The 23223-nt window shown below is 45.2% G+C and overlaps 1 protein-coding gene across 1 annotated transcript in view; it reads right to left on the reverse strand.

Annotated features, from left to right (window-relative positions):
- The window catches only part of LOC119310723 (chaperone protein ClpB1-like), a 14611-nt gene extending 5363 nt beyond the window's left edge, over nt 1-9248 (reverse strand). The window contains exons 1-5 of the mRNA XM_037586370.1: nt 9036-9248; nt 8166-8903; nt 7718-8058; nt 7449-7611; nt 7200-7250 (exon numbers count right to left, since the gene is read on the reverse strand). Coding sequence (XP_037442267.1) covers nt 7200-7250; nt 7449-7611; nt 7718-8058; nt 8166-8903; nt 9036-9248 — 1506 coding nt within the window. The remainder of the gene's footprint in view (nt 1-7199; nt 7251-7448; nt 7612-7717; nt 8059-8165; nt 8904-9035) is intronic.
- Nucleotides 9249-23223: the final 13975 nt, after the last annotated feature.

Consider the following 23223-nt stretch of genomic DNA (forward strand, 5'->3'; position numbering starts at 1 on the left):
GGGCGGCGACGGGCAGGGCCGGCGGCGTCGCAGGGCACGGGGCGCGGGGTGGGGTCGGCGACAGCCTCGGTGCGGCGCGGGACGGCGCGGGGAGACGACGACAACGGCGAGGCGGAGATGTTGGAAATATGCCCTAGAAGCAATAATAAAAGTGTTATTATTATATTTCTTTGTTCATGATAATAGTCTTTTATTCATGCTATAACTGTATTATCCGGAAATCGTAATACACGTGTGAATACATAGACCACAATATGTCCCTAGTGAGCCTCTAGTTGACTAGCTCGTTGTGATCAACAGATAGTCATGGTTTCCTGGCTATGGACATTGGATGTCGTTGATAACGGGATCACATCATTAGGAGAATGATGTGATGGACAAGACCCAATCCTAAGCATAGCACAAAGGTCGGTTAGTTCGTTTGCTAGAGCTTTTCCAATGTCAAGTATCTCTTCCTTAGACCATGAGATCGTGCAACTCCCGGATACCGTAGGAGTGCTTTGGGTGTACCAAACGTCACAACGTAACTGGGTGACTATAAAGGTGCATTACAGGTATCTCCGAAAGTGTCTGTTGGGTTGACACGGATCGAGACTGGGATTTGTCACTCCGTATGACGGAGAGGTATCTCTGGGCCCACTCGGTAATGCATCATCACAATGAGCTCAAAGTGACCAAGTGTTTGATCACGGGATCATGCATTGCGGTATGAGTAAAGTGACTTGCCGGTAACGAGACTGAACGAGGTATTGGGATACCGACGATCGAGTCTCGGGCATGTAACGTACCGATTGACAAAGGGAATTGCATACGGGGTTTGATCGAATCCTCGACATCGTGGTTCATCCGATGACAACATCGAGGAGCATGTGGGAGCCAACATGGGTATCCAGATCCCGCTGTTGGTTATTGACTTGAGGTCGTCTCGGTCATGTATGCATGTCTCCCGAACCCGTAGGGTCTACACACTTAAGGTTCGGTGACGCTAGGGTTATCAGGAAGACATGTATGTGATTACCGAATGTTGTTCGGAGTCCCGGATGAGATCCCGGACATCACGAGGAGTTCCGGAATGGTCCGGAGGGAAAGATTTATATAAGGAAAGTGGTTAAACGGACACCGGAAAGTTTCGGTGGCATACCGGTATTGTACCGGGGCCACCGGAAGGGTTCCGGGGGTCCACCGGGTGGGGCCACCCCTCCCGGGGGGGCCACATGGGCTGTGTGGGAGAGGGAGCCAGCCCCTAGTGGGCTGGGCGCGCCTCCCCACCTAGGCCCATGCGGCTAGGGCAAGGGGAGGGGAAACCCTAAAGGGGGCGGCCCCCTAGCTTGTGGGGCAAGCCACCCCTTTTCCCTCTCCCTTTGGCCGCCGCCCCCCTCTAGGGTTTCCCCTAGAGGGCCGGCCCCCTTGCCGCTCTCCTCCTATATATAGAGGGGTGAGGGGAGGGCTGAAAAAATACAAGCCAAGGCGCAGCCCCTCCCCTCCCCAACACCTCTCCTCCTCCGTACGTGCTTGGCGAAGCTCTGTCGGAGTACTGCTGCACCAACAACACCATGCCGTCGTGCTGCCGTTGGAGCTATCTTCCTCAACCTCTCCTTCCTCCTTGCTGGATCAAGACGGAGGAGACGTCGCCCGTACCGTACGTGTGTTAAATGCGGAGGTGCTGTCCGTTCAGCACTTGGTCATCGGTGATCCGAATCACGTCGAGTACGACTCCATCATCACCAACCCCTTGAACGCTTCCGCACTCGATCTACAAGTGGTATGTAGATGCAAACTCACTCCCTTGACTCGTTGCTTAGATGAACTCATAGATGGATCTTGGTGAAACCGTAGGAAAAATTTTAATTTTCTGCAACGTTCCCCAACAGGAGACGGGCAGCCTGGCGGCGTCAGGCGATGGGGAAGAAGAACTGAACCAAATTTTCGCGAGTGCTGCTTATATAGGCAGAGCATTGGTCCCGATTCATGGCACCAACCGGGACCAATGCACCCCTTTAGTCCCGGTTGGTGGCACCAACCAGGACCAAAGGCCTCTTTTCAGCAGCCCAAAGGGCGGGAAACAAAGACATTTGGTCCCGGTTGGTGCGACAAACCTAGACAAACGAGGGTCATTGGTACCGGTTGATGCCACAAACCGGTACCAATGCACCCCTTTAGTCCCGGTTGGTGGAACCAATCGGGACCAAAGGTCGTGTGCTGGAACTGGCGCGGTGCGGTGCTATGTTTAGTCCCACGTCGCTAGCCGAGAGGGGCTCGGAGTGGTTTATAAGCCCTGCCGAACCAACCACTTCGAGCTCCTCTCTACTGCAGGCTTACGGGCCTAAAATCACTCTTTGTGCTTGTGGGCCTATTGGGCCTACTACGGGCCTGCATCCTGGCCCTAGTAATGGGTTTCTAGTCGTATGCAGGCCGTGGTGGCCCTGTAGGTGGCACTTTTTTTAAAAAAATTCCCAGTTTTTTTGCTTTCTTTTTTGTTTATAATTACTTATTTATTTTCTTTTACGATAATTCTTTTTGCTATTAAAGTTTGTAACAAAATTCTATATAATTTTAGTTTCAATAATACTAGAGGTTTATAAAAGCTTTTTAGTTGATTCCTTTAGTTTCTTTTTAATTTTTTCCCAGTTTTTTTGCTTTCTTTTTTGTTTCTAATTACTTATTTATTTTCTTTTACGATAATTCTTTTTGCTATTAAAGTTTGTAACAAAATTCTAATTACTTATTTATTTTCTTTTATGATAATTCTTTTTTCTTTTAATGTTTTGAACAAAATTCTAGTTACTTATTTATTTTCTTTTATGATAATTCTTTTTGCTATTAAAGTTTGTAACAAAATTCTATATAATTTTAGTTTCAATAATACTAGAGGTTTATAAAAGCTTTTTAGTTGATTCCTTTAGTACCAGTTCTAAGGCTGTTACAAAGGCATTTTATTTGGTATAGGTTTTAAGGCTGGGGCCCCACGAGCACCTTTTAGTACCGGTTCGTGGCATGAACCGGTAAAAGATTTTTTTAGTTGATTCTTTCTGCAGTTGTTTTTTATTCCCACCTCCTATTTGTTCTCATCCCACGCACGTACACCGTTTCTATTCCACAGCTGTAAAAGTTCTTCAACTAATGGCCTTAGGTACACATCAATGTCATTGTCGGGTTGCTTAGGACCTTGGATGAGAACTGGCATCATAATAAACTTCCGCTTCATGCACATCCAAGGAGGAAGATTATACATACATAGTGTCACGGGCCAGGTGTTGTGATTGCTGCTCTGCTTCCCGAAAGGATTAATGCCATCCGTGCTTAAACCAAACCATACGTTCCTTGGGTCACGTGCAAACTCAGCCCATTACTCTCTCTCAATTTTTCTCCACTGCGACCCGTCAGCAGGTGCTCTCAACTTCCCGTCTTTCTTACGGTCCTCACTGTGCCATCACATCAACTTGGCATGCTCTTTGTTTCTGGACAGTCGTTTCAACCGTGGTATTATAGGAGCATACCACATCACCTTCGCAGGAACTCTCTTCCCGCGGGACTCGCCGTGAACATCACCAGGGTCATCTCGTCTGATCTTATATCGCAATGCACCGCATACCGGGCATGCATTCAAATCCTCGTACGCACCGCGGTAGAGGATGCAGTCATTAGGGCATGCATGTATCTTCTGCACCTCCAATCCTAGAGGGCATACAACCTTCTTTGCTGCGTACGTACTGTCGGGCAATTCATTATCCTTTGGAAGCTTCTTCTTTAATATTTTCACTAGCTTCTCAAATCCTTTGTCAGGCACAACATTCTCTGCCTTCCACTGCAACAATTCCAGTACGGTACCCAGCTTTGTGTTGCCATCTTCACAATTGGGATACAACTTTTTTTTGTGATCCTCTAACATGCGATCGAACTTCAGCTTCTCCTTTTGACTTTCGCATTGCGTCCTTGCATCGACAATGACCCGACGGAGATCATCATCGGGCACATCGTCTGGTTTCTCTTTATCTTCAGCAGCTTCCCCCGTTGCAGCATCATCGGGCACATCGTCTGGTTCCTCTTGATCTTTAGCAGCTCCCCCCGTTGTAGCATCATCGTATTCAGGGGGCACATAGTTGTCATCGTCCTCTTCTTCTTTGCCGTCTTCCATCATAACCCCTATTCCGTGCCTCGTCCAAACATTATAGTGTGGCATGAAACCCTTGTAAAGCAGGTGGGTGTGAAGGATTTTCCGGTCAGAGTAAGACTTCTATTCCCACATTTACTGCATGGACAACACATAAAACCATTCTGCTTGTTTGCCTCAGCCACTTCGAGAAAAATATGCACACCCTTAATGTACTCGGAGGTGTGTCTGTCACCATACATCCATTGTCGGTTCATCTGCGTGCATTACATATAATTATGTGTGTCAAAAATAAGAAAATCAGACAAATATCTATCTAAAGTAAGAAAATCAAACAAGTATCATAAAGAAGATAAGAACAAGAGGCTCACCACGGTGGTGCCGGCGACGAGATCGGCACGGGCGATCAACGGCGGTGAAAACGGGGACGGGGCGTGACGGACCCCTAAATCTAGACAAATCTTGAAAAAAATGGAGCTCCTAGGTTGAACTTCGAGAGGAGAAAGCTTAACTAGTGTGGCTCGGGCATTTCATCGAACACCTCATGTGCATAAGAGGTGAACTAAAGCACCCAAATGCCTTCTCCTCACCGGATTGAAAAAATAGAGCACTGTGAAGTGCTCTGCCGCGGCGGTGGGTATATATAGACAAGTTATTTGTCCCGGTTTCTGGCATGAACCGGGACTAAAGCCACCCCTTCTGTCCCGGTTCATGCCACGAACCGGGACCAATGGTTGTGGGCCAGCAGCGAGGACCATTGGTCCCGGTTAGTGGCTCGAACCGGGACAAATGGTTCTACACGAACCGGGACCAATGCCCATGAGGCCCCGGCCGGCCCCCTGGGCTCACGAACCGGGTCTAATACCCCCCATTGGTCCCGGTTCTTGAAGAACCGGGACTAATGGGCTGGCCAGGGCCGAACGGTAGGCCTGTTTTTTACTAGTGTTTGTGGGTTCATACATTAGCGAACTAGACTAGATTGCTAAGCCTGAGACGAGATGTTTTCTAGCGCTGGCTGGCCTCACCTCATGGAGTGGTGAAAATGAATGTTAACGGAGCAGTTGCGCACAACAGACATGGTGGTGCAGTGGCAGCCTATGTCGAGATTATACTGGAATGTTTATGTGTTCCTCTGCGGGTTTTTTTTTTGCGAGGAAAACTTTCAATCTATTCATCTTCAATTATGGTAGTACAACGAGCACTAGAAATAATAAAAATTACATTTAGATCCGTAGACCACCTAGCGACGACTATAAGCACTGAAGCGAGCCGAAGGCGCGCCGCTGTCATCGCCCCTCCATCGCCGGAGCCGGACAAACCTTGTTGTAGTAGACAGTCGGGAAGTCGTCGTGCTAAGGCTCCGTAGAACCAACACACCAGAACAGCAACCGACGCGGATGAAGAGTGTAGATCAAAAGAATCCAACCTGAAAACACACGAACGAAGACGAACGACGAACAGATCCGCCGGAGACACAACTTCACACGGCCACCGATGATGCAAGATACATCACCGGAATGGGGGCTAGGCGGGGAGACATTTATTCCATCTTCAGGGAGCCGCCACCGTCTCGCCTTCCTGAGCAGGACACAAACCCTAGCAAAGCTCGAAAAAAGATCTAAAAACGAAGCCCTCCCACCGGCAAGGGCCGAGATCCACCCCGCCTCCATGGCCATAGGGCCACCAGAGACGGGATGGACCGGCGCCGGCGCCGGTGAGAGGCAGAAAGCTAGAGTTTTGGGGAGGCGGCGGCTTATGGGTGGGATACCCTAACAGACTAAAGTTTCTATCTCTACCTGGTGCCCGATCGTATATAGGACTGAAGTATAGGATACCCTGCGGTTGTGTATCGAGACATCACTGATCCTACTATATTGGAAATATACGCACGCAGGGAAGCGCTGGCACTAGCAGAAGACCTACATGTGCAAAGATTGAAGGTGGCTTCCAACTGCCTATGACCGGTGAATGATATAAGGAGGTCCTCACTCGGCTATTGTACATGAAATAACGAATCTCATGTAGAACTAGTTTTACTTTGTGTTCTTTTGTCCATGAGCGTAGAAACTAGAAACCACAACGTTGAGGCTCATAATCTCGCTAAATTTGTCTGTAATTTAGGCGTAGGTAGACATGTTTGGTTGAGCAATCCTCATGACCTAATACTTGTACCTATGAACATTGTTATCAATCAATAAAGTGGCGAGATTTCTCTAAACAAGAGTATAACTATTGTAACTGCAATTTTCTTCGGAAGAAAATTGCACTGGTCACAGAGTTCCATTTTCACAGAAAGAAATCCCAGATTCACAGAGCATTTGAAACATACGACAGACCTATAAGAGAGTCGAGTTGAATTCATCGATGTGAAAATGGGGCTATAAGGATGAATTATACAAAGATGTTATGTGTTGACATTCATAGAGAGTAGAAACAATGCATGCAACAACAGCACCCATAAGCAAAGGCAATGCAGCAACGGTGCCACACATCAATTCGAAAGAACACACCCTGTTACAGACTTGCACAAATGCATGGTCCGGGCGGAATTAAATGGAACTCTGTAAGGTATACACAAAAAATCATTCAAATCAAGCTGTGGTTACGTCGTTCTTCTTCAAAGCGCCAATCAATCATAGGTGTTCCTCTTGCCTCCTGCATCTACATTATTGTTCCTCTTCACCACTCGAAACTCCAATCCTTTCCAGTCAATGGCGGCGTCGATGAAGATCGTCGATCCTTTGTCAGCTTCTCCTTTGACCAACATCTTGGAGATACTTATCATGATATTCTTTTGCACCCACCTCTTTATGGGTCTAGCACCATACATCTGTGACAAATTAAAAAAATATGATTAGTTATTGCCAAGACAGGTTCATTATTACTTGGCTCAAATGAGTTTGATGATACCATTATTTTGGAAACAATATTTGGTACTCACGGGGTCATATGACTCTGACAAAATAACATCCGGCACATCATCGCTAAAAACCAAAGAGATGTCCTTGCGAGCTACTCTAGCAATGATACTCTTCATTTGGATGTTCACGACCTTCTTTAGTTCGTGCTGCAAAAGTGGCTCGAATACCACGACCTCACTTAGTCTGTTGAGAAGTTCCGGCTTGAAGTATTCCCGAACCTACACCAACAAACACATACGATAAGTGAATCAGCGATGAGGCTTAATTAATTACGTTAGGGATATTTATCAGTCACAAACTTGTTTCATGAGAAGGTCTCGTGCGGTTCGCAGTGTGTTTTCTCCGTCTATTCCCGGTGTTATGTGCTGTGCTCCGACATTTGATGTCATAATGATGACCGTGTTCTTGAAATCCACATTCCGACCTTTACCATCGGTCACCACGCCATCATCAAGCAGCTGGAGCAAAACATTCAACACCGAGTGATGCGCCTTTTCCACCTCATCAAAAAGGATAACACTGTATGGCCGTCTCCTAACTTTCTCAGTTAGTTGCCCACCTTCTTCGTAGCCCAAATAGCTGTAAATGATATTACATAAGCAACTGAAACTAGTCGCACTACGAACAAATTACAATATATGATATTTGAATGTTCAAAAAGCACACAATATGCAACAAACCAAACCTTGGTGGTGCTCCAACGAGACGCAGGACAGATCCGGGGCTAACATATTCAGACATGTCAAAGCGAATCAACATCTTCTCTTCATCGAATAGCTGCTCGGCGAGAGCTTTTGCAAGCTCTGTCTTTCCAACACCAGTCAGACCCACAAATAGGAAGGAGCCTATTGGTTGACCAGGATGATCAAGACCGGCCCTAGAACACAACACCGCATCTGCAACCAAATTGACAGCCTCATATTGTCCAACTACTCGCTCATGCAATCTGTGCGCTAAATGGACTAACTTGACCTTCTCATCTTGATCAAGTGTAGCTATAGGAATGCCTGTCCATCGGCTCACAACCTTGAAAAGAATATATATAACAAAACAAATTGAAATAATACACATGACACATGCATATATCTGTTAAAATAATAGACATATATATGAATTTTAAGAAGTATGGCTACCTGTGCAATGTGATCCGGACCAACAATCATCTCACTCCCCTCTAGGCTGCTGGTGCAAGCCTCGTCAATGAGATCAATTCCCTTGTCAGGAAATTGTCGGCCGGTGACATAGCGGCCAGCGAGCTGTGCAGCGGCAACAATTGCAGCATCCTGAATTTGCAGACCATGGTGCTCTTCGTAGCGCTGCTTTAGACCACGGAGGATGCCAATGGTGGCCTGCTCGCTCGGCTCGTCGACGTGCACCTTCTGGAATCGCCGCTCCAGGGCGGGGTCCTTCTCGATGTGCTTCCGGTACTCGTCGAACGTGGTGGCGCCGACGCAACGGATGCGGCCACGGGCCAACGCCGGCTTCAGCATGTTGGCGGCGTCGTTTCGGCGCTGGTAGTCGCCGGCGCCGACGAGCGTGTGCATCTCGTCGATGAAGAGGATGATCTTGCCGTTGGACGCCTCGGCGGAGCTGATCACGTTCTTCATGCGCTCCTCGAACATGCCGCGCCACCTGGTCCCTGCCACCATGGCCGCGAGGTCGAGCTCCACCAGGCGCGCGCCGGCGAGCTGCTTGGGCACCTTCCCCTCGGCGATGCGCTGCGCGAGGCCCTCGGCGACGGCCGTCTTGCCCACCCCCGCGGCGCCGACAAGCGCGGCGCAGTTCTTGGTCCGGCGGCAGAGGATGCGGACGACGCGGTCGATCTCGTCGTCGCGGCCGACCACCGGGTCAGCCTCGCCGGCCGTGACCGCCTTGTGACTCATGTCCCGGTAGTAGGCGGCGTTGTGGCCCGAATTTCGTTCGTCATCGCGGCGCACCACTGGCACCGGGTCGACCTTGTCATCGCGGTGCACGGGCACCACCGGGTCGCGCTGCTTGCTGGCCAAGGCCGTCAGGTCCCGGCCGTAGGTGCGCAGGCAGGTCTTGTACCTGTAGTACCTCCACGCCCCGTAGCACACGGCCGCCGTGGCTCCGACGCAGGCCATGACTTTGATCTCCTCCAGCGCTAAGCCGAGGAAGGTGGAGGTGGAGGATGCTCGCGGCACGTAGGTTCCCAGTACTGGATCGTAAACTTGGCATGCACCCGCACGAGACATTGGCCGCGGCCAGGATGAAGAAGACATTGTTTCGTTTCGTTCGGCCGATGATGCATGGCTTGTGTTGCGCCTATTTATACAAGTTGGACGTACAAGAAAGCTAGCTTGACTTCACGAGCAAGATCATGGCTCCCTCCGGTTAATGCAAGTTCTCAACAAACCTACTCACATGGAAAGTATATTTCCAAGTTGGCTGCTAGCTATAAGGTCTTTTTTTATGGGAACACTATCTGGCGAGCGTTCGCTAGGAGCCAACCCTGGCGGATGCTGTCTCCACCGTTGCACGGATCTTGGCGCAGGCCCCTATCCACGTAGGATTGCCGAGGTCGTTTGCTGTCAGCTTTTTTTTAGAGGTAAAGCCTTTATTCATTCAAAATCCACAAAAAGTGGGATACAAGATTGGTCATGAGGCTGGCCAAGCCAAACATGACGCCCATATGCTAATCTTAGAGCAAATCTCGCTAACTTATGAGCTTTTAAATTAACTTGACGACTTTCAAAAGAAAAATTACATTCAAACGGTGATGATCTGGACTTTATTTCAGAGATGATCGATCCATAGGGGCCCTTGTGTCCTTTGGTAATGTCACCAATAACCTGCTTGCAATCTGAGGCCGGAACGCTGAATATGTTAGATCTTCCGCTAAAGCAATGGCCTCCCGCCATGCAATAGCCTCAAGCGTAGCTGGGTCCCAAATCCCTGCTATAACCAGAGCTGAGCTCCCAAGAAGGCTCCATGACTGTCTCTACAAATAGCTACAGCCGTCCCCCCTCAGTGTGTTCTTACTGCAGCATCAACATGAACTTTGGCATATTTCGCTGGAGGAGCCTTCGGTCGCAGACGAGGTATGTTTGTGGTTGCTGTGTTTTGGCGAACAGTTTTAGGAGCTCTCACTGCTTCCAGATCAGATATGAAGCGGGTGATGAATGCATGCGTTGCATGGGGGGTTTGAAATATTTCCTCGTGGATGGCCTTTCTTCTTGAAGTCCAAATTACCCACAGGGTTACAGAGAGGAGAACAAAGTTTTCATGTGATAGCGAATCTAAAAGGCTGAACAGCCAACTCTTCGCCCTCAATTCTGCTGTAGCAACCAGTGTACTCACTAGTTCCTCATCCACAAGGGCCCATGTACATCTCGAAACGGTGCACTCCAAAAGAGAATGCCGCAATGTATCCTGTGCGCTGCAGAAGCTGCATGTGCTCGTATTTGTCATATGGCGGTGACCTCTGACATCCTCTGTGGGCAAAGACTGTTTCGACAGTCTCCACAAGAACATGTGTACTCCCTCCGTCCGGAAATACTTGTCTTCAAAATGAATGAAAATAGATGTATCTACAACTAAAATACATCTAGATACATCCATTTCAATGACAAGTATTTCCGGACGGAGGGAGTACTTTGGATGGGACCTCCGCCTTCCACAACAATTTCCATGACCCCTCCTCTGCTCGTCCATTTGTAGATCCAGCCAAACCTTCCAGCCATGCTTCTCGCCGATTCCTCGTCGTGATTAGCATGTTGTAGGCCGACCGAACTGTGAATTGGCCATTCCTGTCATGAGCCCAGCTCCAAAAGTCCAGAATATTCATGGTGCAGATTGGTATGTTTGATATTACACTGACATCTAAAGGCATGAAGGTGGCATCTAGCAGCTGCTTATTCCATGTGCCACTAGTAGCATCGATAAGATCAGATACCTTTACTGGCAGGTTAGATGAAATGCACCCGTACGAGTCTCATCATCTCCTCGCGAGGTAGCCAATTGTCCTCCCATATATATGTGTTCTCCCCATTGCCGATGCGCTTGATCAACCCTTGTTTCAATGTGTCCCGACCCTCTATGATGGCCCGCCATATCTGACTAGGCTGACTTCCCAGCGTTGCATGCAAGACCGTAGTCTGTGGGTAGTAGATGCTCTTAAGTATGCGGGCACTCAAAGACTCTGGATCCTGTAGTAGACGCCACGCTTGTCTAGCCAACATTGCTAGGTTAAATAACTCAAAATCTTTGAATCCCAATCCACCAATACTCTTAGGCCGCGTCATTGCTTTCCATGATACCCAATGAGGCTTTCGCTGCCCATTCGTGCTTCCCCACCAGAACTTCCTAATCTGCATGTTTAGGTGCTCACATAGTCCTCTTGGTAGCTTAAAGCATGACATTGAAAAGACAGGTACTGCTTGCGCAACTGCTTTAACCAAGACTTCCTTGCCGGCCATTGACATTGTTCTCTCAATCCAACCTTGAATTTTGCTCCACAACCTATCTTTCAGGTACTTGAACGCACCGTTTTTTGAAGTCCCAATATCTGATGGCATGCCCAAATATTTTTCGTTCTGTGTTTCATTAGGGACGTTCAAAAGTCCTTTTATCTCATTACGGACGCTTTCCAGAACCCCCCTTCTAAAAAATATGGATGATTTAGCATAATTTACTCGCTGCCCTGTTGCTTGACTGTAGATTTCCAACAATTGGTTCACCTCGATAGCACCCTCATCATTTGCCTTGAAGAACAACAGGTTGTCATCAGCGAATAGAAGATGGTTAACTGGTGGCGCCGTGGTTGCCACCTGTACCCCTCCCAAATTGGATGACTCCCCTCTTGATTTTAACAGGCACGACAGGCCCTCTGCTGCTATATATCAAGAACAAATATGAAGATATCGGGTCACCTTGCCGGATCCCTCGTGACGGTTTGAACTCCTCGAGCCTTTTCCCATTTAACATGACTGAGAAATTTGTTGAAGTAACCAGACCCATAACAATCTCAAGTTCTCAACCCAGTTGCTTGTACCCCAACTTGAGCATTATGGCATGTAGGTAGTCCCATTCTACCCTGTTGTACGCCTTCATCATATCCAGTTTCAAAGCACAAGTCTGGTGTTTCTTTGCCTTGTTCCTTTTCATGAAATGCAGACATTCATAGGCAGTTATTATATTATCAATAATTAACCCGCCTGGAACAAAGGCTGATTGCTCCTCAGAAATTATGTCAGGAAGGATTTGCTTGAGCCAGTTGGAAATAACCTTGGAAGTGATCTTGTACAAAACATTGTAAAGGCTAATTGGGCGAAATTGTGAGAGTAATGTGGGTTTTTTTACCTGGCGAAAGCGCTATGTTTCTTCTTCAACAAATTAGAAGGGCCAGGATGGGTTTCTGAACGCGGCACCTCCTTCGTAGGTGGGCTGTGGGCTTACCACTCGATGATTAGGGGGGTTGTAAACATTTTTCGACCGAAATTGTTTACATGTTTCCCAAGCTAAATTTGTCCACAAATTCAACGGTTCGATTAGGAAATTCCAAAAATCCAGATTTTGTACAATAAAAAACCTTTTGGAAGGGATTTTTTTTCTAACTTGCCATGTGAATTTTTTATTTATAGGTAGAATGACAATTTATTTTTTAATATTGAAGGTACCATGGCACTTTTATCGTAGGTCAGATGATAGATTTCATTATCAATAAGAGATTGATATTTTAACAAGTAAAACCATGGCATTTTTTATCGTTAAGATGCGACAATTTATTATTAAGAGCATGTCATTTTTATTTTTAATTACATGGATTTTCATTATTTGAAAGATTGAAGTTTTATTATTAACTAGATGGCAGTTTTATTATTGGGGACATCGTATTTTCATTGTTTGTTGACATGGCATTTTTCTTATATAGAGCGTGTCATTTTCGTTATTATTGACATGCCATTTTTATTATTTGGAGGATGGTTGTTTTACTATATAGAGCATGCCATTTTTCATATTAGTGTTGACATGACATATTTAACTCTGTATGATCATGTAATGCAAGAATGACGATGAAACTCAAGTCATGTAATTAATAGTAACAATGTAAGTTGCATGACTCAGAATGACTATGAAAATGCCAAAATAGGTAGGTAAGGTGTCTGTTTTTAGAAAGATATATGATGTCTTATGTGTAGGAGAGTGAGTCATCCTACGGGGTTTTGGATGCACTATAGCAAAGTCTTGCACCAAGTCTCAAGGTGAGAGTGGACAATGTACGATACCGAAAACGTTAGTAAAATATGGATAGGTGGAAGTGTGCAAAAGACCAAAAGCTCACATTAGTCATAAAGAATTATAATATATATTGTGGGTGCCTAGTAACGCATATTGAAGCAAGCTCGATCCTTATGCCCCTAGGAAGGGAGGTTGGGAGGAGTTAACCATCACGCACCCCGTTAGTACACAACGTGAGTGTCACTTGGACAACAACTAAGGCGGGCGTAACTTGGTTACTGTGCCAAAATTTCAACACAATAGTCTTGATATTTTTTAATTTTTCCACATGCGTTTCTGGCTTTTTTAATTTTTTTTCTAGTTTTTGGTTTTTCACCGGTCTTCCTTAATTTTTGGCCCAAAAAAACTTTTCAAAATTTTTTTTGCGTGAAAGAGCACGTTTTCCCCCTTCCGTGAGAGGCACGGCTGTGCCTCTCGGAAACGGGGAAAAGCATTTTTTGCTTTTTATTATTGCGCGAGAGGTACAGTTTTGCTTCCGCGAGAGGCACGGTTGTGCTTTCGCGAGAGGCACAACCATGCCTATTCCCGAAGGGAAAAAACATGCTCCCGGTTCGGTATTTTGGTCCCTTTTTTGTCTGTTTTTTTTGTGAAAAAAAGTTTGTCAAACCTTATCAACACGGGATCTAGTTTTGAAGATCTCGAGGTGAGGAATCCAATGAAAACTATTCGAGATCGGGTTGCATGGTTTAAAAGATAAATCATTTTTAATAAATGAATGTATGAAAAAGGGAAAACTCTCAGGTTGCAACAAGTGGCGCGCATGCAGGGTGCCACTGAAGGAAATATGCCCTAGAGGCAATCATAAAGTTATTATTTATTTCCTTATGTCATGATAAATGTTTATTATTCATGCTAGAATTGTATTAACCGGAAACATAATACATGTGTGAATACATAGACAAACATAGTGTCACTAGTATGCCTCTACTTGACTAGCTCGTTGATCAAAGATGGTTGTGTTTCCTAACCATAGACATGAGTTGTCATTTGATTAATGGTATCACATCATTAGGAGAATGATGTGATTGACTTGACCCATTCCGTTAGCTTAGCACTTGATCGTTTAGTATGTTGCTATTGCTCTCTTCATGACTTATACATGTTCCTATGATTATGAGATTATGCAACTCCCATTTACCGGAGGAACACTTTGTGTGCTACCAAACATGACAACGTAACTGGGTGATTATAAAGGAGCTCTACAGGTGTCTCCGAAGGTACATGTTGAGTTGGCGTATTTCGAGATTAGGATTTGTCACTCCGATTGTCGGAGGGGTATCTCTGAGCCCTCTCGGTAATGCACGTCACTATAAGCCTTGCAAGCAATGTAGCGAATGTGTTAGTTACGGGATGATGCATTACGTAATGAGTAAAGAGACTTGCCGGTAACGAGATTGAACTAGGTATTGAGATACCGACGATCAAATCTCGGGCAAGTAACATACCAATGACAAAGGGAACAACGTATGTTGTTATGCGGTTTGATCGATAAAGATCTTCGTAGAATATGTAGGAGCCAATATGAGCATCCAGGTTCCGCTATTGGTTATTAACCGGAGACATGTCTCCGTCATGTCTACATAGTTCTCGAACCCGTAGGGTCCGCACGCTTAAGGTTTCGTTGAAAGTTTTATTACGAGTTTATGAGTTTTGATGTACCGAAGGTTGTTCGGAGTCTCGGATGTGATCACGGACATGACGAGGAGTCTCGAAATGGTCGGTACATAAAGATCGATATATTGGACGACTATATTTAGACATCGAAAAGGTTCCGGGTGAGATTGGGACAATACCGGAGCTCCGGGAGGTTATCAGAACCCCCCGAGAGGTATATGGGCCTTACTGGGCCTTAGTGGAAAGGTGGGGAAAGGAGCAAGGGAGGGGGCACCCCCCCAAGCCAAATCCGAATTTGGAAGGGGGTCGGCCCCCCTTTCCTTCCTCCCTCCTTCCTCTTCCTTCCCTCTCCTTCTCCTAATAGGAAAGGGGGGAATCCCACTCACGGTGGGGGTTGGATTCCCCCCCTAGGGCGCGCCACCCCCCTTGGCCGGCCCCCTCCTCCACTCCTTTATATACGGGGGAGGGGGGCACCCCATAGACACAACAATTGATCTCTTGATCTCTTAGCCGTGTGCGGTGCCCCCCTCCACCATAGTCCTCCTCGATAATATTGTAGCGGTGCTTAGGCGAAGCCCTACGACGGTAGAACATCAAGATCGTCACCACGCCGACGTGCTAACGGAACTCTCCCTCGACACTCGGCTGGATCGGAGTTCGAGGGACGTCATCGAGCTGAACGTGTGCAAGAACTTGGAGGTGCCGTAGTTTTGGTGCTTGATCGGTCGGGCCGTGAAGACGTACGACTACATCAACCGCGTTGTTCTAATGCTTCCGCTTTCGGTCTACGAGGGTACGTGGACGACACTCTCCCCTCTCGTTGCTATGCATCACCATGATCTTGCGTGTGCGTAGGATTTTTTTTGAAATTAGTACATTCCCCAACATTGGCATCCGAGCCTGGTTTTATGCGTAGATGTTATATGCACGAGTAGAACACAAGTGAGTTGTGGGCGATACAAGTCATACTGCTTATCAACATGTCATACTTTGGTTCGGCGGTATTGTTGGTTGAAGCGGCCCGGACCGACATTACGCGTACGCTTACGGAGACTGGTTTTACCGCGTGCTTTGCACACAGGTGACTAGCGGGTGTCAGTTTCTCCAACTTTAGTTGAACTGAGTGTGGCTACGCCCGGTCCTTGAGAAGGTTAAAACAACACTAACTTGATGAACTATCGTTGTGGTTTTTATGCGTAGGTAAGAACGGTTCTTGCTCAGCCCATAGCAGCCACGTAAAACTTGCAACACCAAAGTAGAGGACATCTAACTTGTTTTTGCAGGGCATGTTGTGATGTGATATGGTCAAGACGTGATGAGATATAAGTTGTTGTATGAGATGATCTTGTTTTGTTGAACTTATCGGAAACTGGTAGAAGCCTTATGGTTGTCTTTTTATTGCATAAGATGCAAGCGCCAAATAATTGCTTTACTTTATCGCTATGCGATAGCAATAGTTGCAAGAGCAATAGTTGGTGAGACGACCATGTGACGACACATTGATATAGATCAAGATGATGGAGATCATGGTGTCATGTCGGTGACGATGGAGATCATGATAGTACTTTGGAGATGGAGATCAAAAGGCACAAGATGATGATGGCCATATCATGTCACATATTTTGATTGCATGTGATGTTTATCTTTTATACATCTTATTTTTCTTAGTTCGACGGTAGCATTATAAGATGATCTCTCACTAAATTTCAAGGTATAAGTGTTCTTCCTGAGTATGCATTGTTGCGAAAGTTCTTTGTGCCGAGACACCACGTGATGATCGGGTGTGATAGGCTCTACGATCAAATACAACAGGTGCAAAATAGTTGCACACGCGGAATACTCAGGTTAAACTTGACGAGCCTAGCATATACAGATATGGCCTCGGAACACTAGAGACCGAAATGGCGAGCGTGAATCATATAGTAGATACGATCAACATAGTGATGTTCACCATTGAAAACTACTCCATCTCACGTGATGATCGGACATGGTTTAGTTGATGTGGATCACGTGATCACTTAGACGATTAGAGGGATGTCTATCTAAGTGGGAGTTCTTAAGTAATATGATTAATTGAACTTTAATTTATCATGAACTTAGTCCTGATAGTATTTTGCAAATTATGTTGTAGATCAATAGCTCGCCTTGTTGCTTCCCTATGTTTATTTTGATATGTTCCTACAGAAAAACTATGTTGAAAGATGTTAGTAGCAATGATGCGGACTGGGTCCGTGATCTGAGGTTTATCCTCATTGCTGCACAGAAGAATTATGTCCTTGATGCACCGCTAGGTGACAGACCTAATGCAGGAGAAAATGCAGACGTTATGAACGTTTGGCTAGCTCAACATGATGACTACTTGATAGTTTATTGCGCCATGCTTAACGGCTTAGAATCGGGACTTCAAAGACGTTTTGAACGTCATGGACCATATGAGATGTTCCAGGAGTTGAAGTTAATATTTCAAGCAAATACCCGAGTTGAGAGATATGAAGTCTCCAACAAGTTCTATAGATAAAAGATGGAGGAGAATTGCTCAACTAGTGAGCATGTGCTCAGATTGTCTGGGTACTACAATCGCTTGAATCAAGTGGGAGTTTAATCTTCCAGATAAGATAGTGATTGACAGAGTTCTCTAGTCACCATCACCAAGTTAGTAGAACTTCATGATGAACTATAGTATGAAAGGGATGAAAAAAATGATTCCCGAGCTCTTCGTGATGTTGAAATAGACGAAGGTAGAAATCAAGAAAGAACATCAAGTGTTGATGATTGACAAGATCACTAGTTTCAAGAAAAAGGCAAAGGGAAAGAAAGGGAACTTCAAGTAGAATGGCAAGCAAGTTGTCACTCCCGTGAAGAAGCCCAAAGCTGGACCAAAGCCTGAAACTAAGTGCTTCTACTGCAAAGGAAATGGTCACTGGAAGTGGAAATACCCTGAATATTTGGTGGATAAGTAGGATGGCAAAGTGAACAAGGGTATATTTGATATACATGTTATTGATATGTACCTTACTAGTGTTTATAGTAGCCCCTGACTATTTGATACTTGTTCGGTTGCTAAGATTAGTATCTCGAAACAGGATTTACAGAATAAACAGAAACTAGTTAAGGGTGAAGTGATGATGTGTGTTGGAAGTGGTTCCAAGATTGATATGATCATCATCGCACACTCCCTATACTTTCAGGATTAGTGTTAAACCTAAATAAATGTTATTTGGCGTTTGCGTTGAGCATAAATATGATTTGATCATGTTTATTGCAATACGATTACTCATTTAAAGTCAGAGAATAATTGTTGTTCTGTTTACATGAATAAAACCTTCGATGGTCATACACCCAATGAAAATAGTTTGTTGGATCTCGATCGTAGTGATACACATATTCATAATATTGATGCCAAAAGATGCAAAGTTGATAATGATAGTGCAACTTATTTGTGGCACTGCCATTTGGGTCATATCGGTGTAAAGCGCATGAAGAAACTCCATAAAGATGGATTTTTGGAATCACTTGGTTATGAATCATTTGATGCTTGCGAACCGTGCCTTTTAGGCAAGATGACTAAAACTCCGTTCTCCGGAACAATGGAACGAGCTATTGACTTGTTGGAAATAATACATACCGATGTATGTGGTCCAATGAGTGTTGATGCTCATGGCAGGTATCATTATTTTCTGACCTTCACAGATGATTTGAGCAGATATGAGTATATCTACTTAATGAAGCACACGTCTGAAACATTTGAAAAGTTCAAAGAATTTCAGAGTGAAGTGGAGAATCATCGTAACAAGAAAATAAAGTTTCTACGATATGATCGTGGAGGAGAACATCAGAGTTACGAGTTTGGCCTTCATATAAAAAACAATGTGGAATAGTTTCACAGCTCACGCCACCCGGAACACCATAGCGTAATGGTGTGTCCAAACATCGTGATCGTACTTTACTAGATATGGTGCGATCTATTATGTATCTTACCGATTTACCACCATCATTTTGGGGTTATGCATTAGAGACAGCTGCATTCACTTTAAATAGGGCACCATCAAAATCTGTTGAGATGACGCCTTATGAACTGTGGTTTGGCAAGAAACCAAAGTTATCGTTTCTTAAAGTTTGGGGTTGTGATGCTTATGTGAAAAAGTTTCAACCTGATAAGCTCGAACCCAAATCGGAGAAATGTGTCTTTATAGGATACCCAAAAGAGACTATTGGGTACACCTTCTATCACAAATCTGAAGGCAAGACTTTTGTTGCTAAATTCGGATCCTTTCTAGAGAAGGAGTTTCTCTCGAAAGAAGTGAATGGGAGGAAAGTAGAACTTTATGAGGTAACTGTACCTGCTCCCTTATTGGAAAGTAGTTCATCACAGAAACCGGTTACTGTGACAACTACACCAATTAGTGAGGAAGCTAATGATATTGATCATGAAACTTCAAATCAAGTTACTACCGAACCTCATAGGTCAACCAGAGTAAGATCCGCACCAGAGTGGTATGGTAATCCTGTTCTGGAGGTCATGTTACTTGACCATGACGAACCTACAAACTATGAGGAAGCGATGATGAGCCATGATTCCGTGAAATGGCTTGAGGCCATAAAATCTGAGATAGGATCCATGTATGAGAACAAAGTATGGACTTTGGTTGACTTGCTCGATGATCAGCAAGCCATGTTAAATAAATGGATATTCAAGAGAAAGACGGACACTGCTAGTAGTGTTACTATCTACTAAGCTTGACTTGTTGTGAAAGGTTTTCGACAAGTTCAGGGTGTTGAATATGATGAGATTTTCTCACTCGTATCGACGCTTAAGTCTGTCCGAATCTTGTTAGAAATTGCCACATTTTATGAAATCTGGCAAATGGATGTCAAAACTGCATTCCTTAATGGATTTATTAAAGAAGAGTTACATATGATACAACCAGAAGGTTTTGTCAATCCTAAAGGTGCTAACAAAATGTGCAAGCTCCAGCGATCCATCTATGGACTGGTGCAAGCATCTCGGAGTTGAAATATATGCTTGATGAGTTGATCAAAGCATATGGTCTTATACAGACTTTTGGAGAAGCCTGTATTTACAAGAAAGTGAGTGGGAGCTCTGTAGCATTTTTAAAACTATATGTAGATGACATATTGTTGATTGGAAATGATATAGAAATTCTGGATAGCATAAAAGGATAATTGAATAAGAGTTCTTCAAAGAAAGACCTCGGTGAAACTGCTTACACATTGAGCATCGACATCTATAGAGATAGATCAAGACGCTTGATAATATTTTTTCAATGAGTACATACCTTGATAAAATTGTGAAGTAACTTCAAAATGGAACAGTCAAAGAAGGAGTTCTTACCTGTGTTGCAAGATGTGAAGTTGAGTAAGACTCAAAACCCGACCATGGCAGAAAATAGAAAGAGAACGAAAAGTCATTCCCTATGCCTCAGTCATAGGTTCTATAAAGTATGCTATGCTGTGTACCAGACCTATTGCATACCTTGCTCTGAGTTGGGAAAGGGAGTACAATTTTTGATCTAGGAGTAGATCACTGGACATCAGTCAAGAATATCCTTAGTGAGGACTAAGGAAATATTTCTCGATTGTGGAGGTGATAAAAGAGGTTTGTCATAAAAGGTTACGTCGATGCAAGTTTTAACACTGATCCAGATGACTCTAAGTCTCAATCTGGATACATATTGAAAGTGGGAGCAATTAGCTAAAGTAGCACCGTGCAGAGCATTGTAGACATAGAATATTTGCAAAATACACACGGCTCTGAATGTGACAGACCCATTGACTAAACTTCTCTCACGAGCAAAACATGATCACACCATTAGTACTCTTTGGGTGTTAATCACATATCGATGTGAACTAGATTATTGACTCTAGTAAACCCTTTGGGTGTTGATCACATGACGATGTGAACTATGGGTGTTAATCACATGCAAATGTGAATATTAGTGTTAAATCACATGGTGATGTGAACTAGATTATTGACTCTAGCGCAAGTGGGAGACTGAAGGAAATATGCCCTAGAGGCAATAATAAAGTTATTATTTATTTCCTTATATCATGATAAATGTTTATTATTCATGCTAGAATTGTATTAACCGGAAACATAATACATGTGTGAATACATAGACAAACATAGTGTCACTAGTATGCTTCTACTTGACTAGCTCGTTGATCAAAGATGGTTGTGTTTCCTAACCATAGACATGAGTTGTCATTTGATTAACGGGATCACATCATTAGGAGAATGATGTGATTGACTTGACCCATTCCATTAGGTTAGCACTTGATCGTTTAGTGTGTTGCTATTGCTTTCTTCATGACTTATACATGTTCCTATGACTATGAGATTATGCAACTCCCGTTTACCGGAGGAACACTTTGTGTGCTACCAAACATCACAACGTAACTGGGTGATTATAAAGGAGCTCTACAGGTGTCTCCGAAGGTACATGTTGAGTTGGCGTATTTCGAGATTAGGATTTGTCACTCCGATTGTCGGAGGGGTATCTCTGGGCCCTCTCGGTAATGCACGTCACTATAAGCCTTGCAAGCAATGTAGCGAATGAGTTAGTTACGGAATGATGCATTACGTAGCGAGTAAAGAGACTTGCCAGTAACGAGATTGAACTAGGTATTGAGATACCGACGATCAAATCTCGGGCAAGTAACATACCGATGACAAAGGGAACAACATATGTCGTTATGCGGTTTGACCGATAAAGATCTTCATAGAATATGTAGGAGCCAATATGAGCATCTAGGTTCCGCTATTGGTTATTAACCGGATACATGTCTCGGTCATGTCTACAAAGTTCTCGAACCCGTAGGGTCCTTACGCTTAAGGTTTCGTTGACAGTTTTATTATGAGTTTATGAGTTTTGATGTACCGAAGGTTGTTCGGAGTCCCGGATGTGATCAAGGACATGATGAGGAGTCTCGAAATGGTCGATACATAATAATCGATATATTGGACGACTATATTTAGACACCGGAAAGGTTTCGGGCGAGATTGGGACAATATCGGAGCTCCGGGAGGTTATCGGAACCCCCCGGGAGGTATATGGGCCTTATTGGGCATTAGTGGAAAGGAGGGGAAAGGAGCAAGGGAGGTGGCGCCCCCCCTCAAGCCCAATCCGAATTGGGAAGGCCCCCCCCCCCGTTCCTTCCTCCCTCCTTCCTCTTCGTTCCCTCTCCTTCTAATAGGAAAGGGGGGAATCCTACTCCCGGTGGGGGTTGGACTCCCTCCTAGGGCGCGCCACCCCCTTTGGCCGGCCCCCTCCTCCACTCCTTTATATACGGGGGAGGGGGGCACCCCATAGACACAACAATTGATCTCTTGATCTCTTAGCCGTGTGCGGTGCCCCCCTCCACCATAGTCCTCCTTGATAATATTGTAGCGGTGCTTAGGCGAAGCCCTGCGATGGTAGAACATCAAGATCGTCACCACGCCGTCATGCTGACGAAACTCTCCCTCGACACTCGGCTGGATCGGAGTTCGAGGGACGTCATCGAGCTGAACGTGTGCAAGAACTCGGAGCTGCCGTAGTTTCGGTGCTTGATCGGTCGGGCCGTGGAGACGTACGACTATATCAACTGCGTTGTTCTAACGCTTCCACTTTCGGTCTACGAGGGTATGTGGACGACAGTCTCCCATCTCATTGCTATGCATCACCATGATCTTGCGTGTGCGTAGGAATTTTTTTGAAATTAATACGTTCCCCAACAGCCACTTGCAGCAACATGAGGAGGTCGGAGTGATCTTTGAAAGGAGTATTTCTTAAGTAGTGATTTCGAGGACTTGGATGCCGAGTCTATCCCGACCTGTTCATTCTTCTTTTTACGTAGTAGGAACATACTCGGTTAGCTTTCATGTCAAAGCGTCATTTCCTCTTTGGCAACCCTAGCCGCCCAGGAGAGTCCCTTCCGCCGCCTTCTTTCTCAGTCTTCGTTCCGTCGACGACCTCGGTCGTCTGTGGTGAGGCATAATAACTTTCACTACTGGAATCAGGGAATTTGCCGTCTGCCATCTCTTTGCCGTCAGCTAGCGGACGGCAAAGAAGGTTTTTGCCATCAGCTACAAAGAAGCTGACGGCAAACAACTGGCAGATGGCAAAGAATGTCTTTGCCATCGGCCATATCTTTGCCGTCCGCTGGCTATCGGCAACGAATCTTTGCCGTCCGCTGGCTGACGGCAAAGAGGGAGGTGACACTCACTAACGGAAAAACTTAACGTCCCCCTCTTTGTCGTCCGCAGCAGACGTCAAAGATAAAGAAAATCGGATGGCAAAGGCTAACCTAACTAAC

The sequence above is a fragment of the Triticum dicoccoides genome, chromosome 5B (assembly GCF_002162155.2).
Source record: "Triticum dicoccoides isolate Atlit2015 ecotype Zavitan chromosome 5B, WEW_v2.0, whole genome shotgun sequence".
Classification (NCBI taxonomy): Eukaryota; Viridiplantae; Streptophyta; class Magnoliopsida; order Poales; family Poaceae; genus Triticum; species Triticum dicoccoides.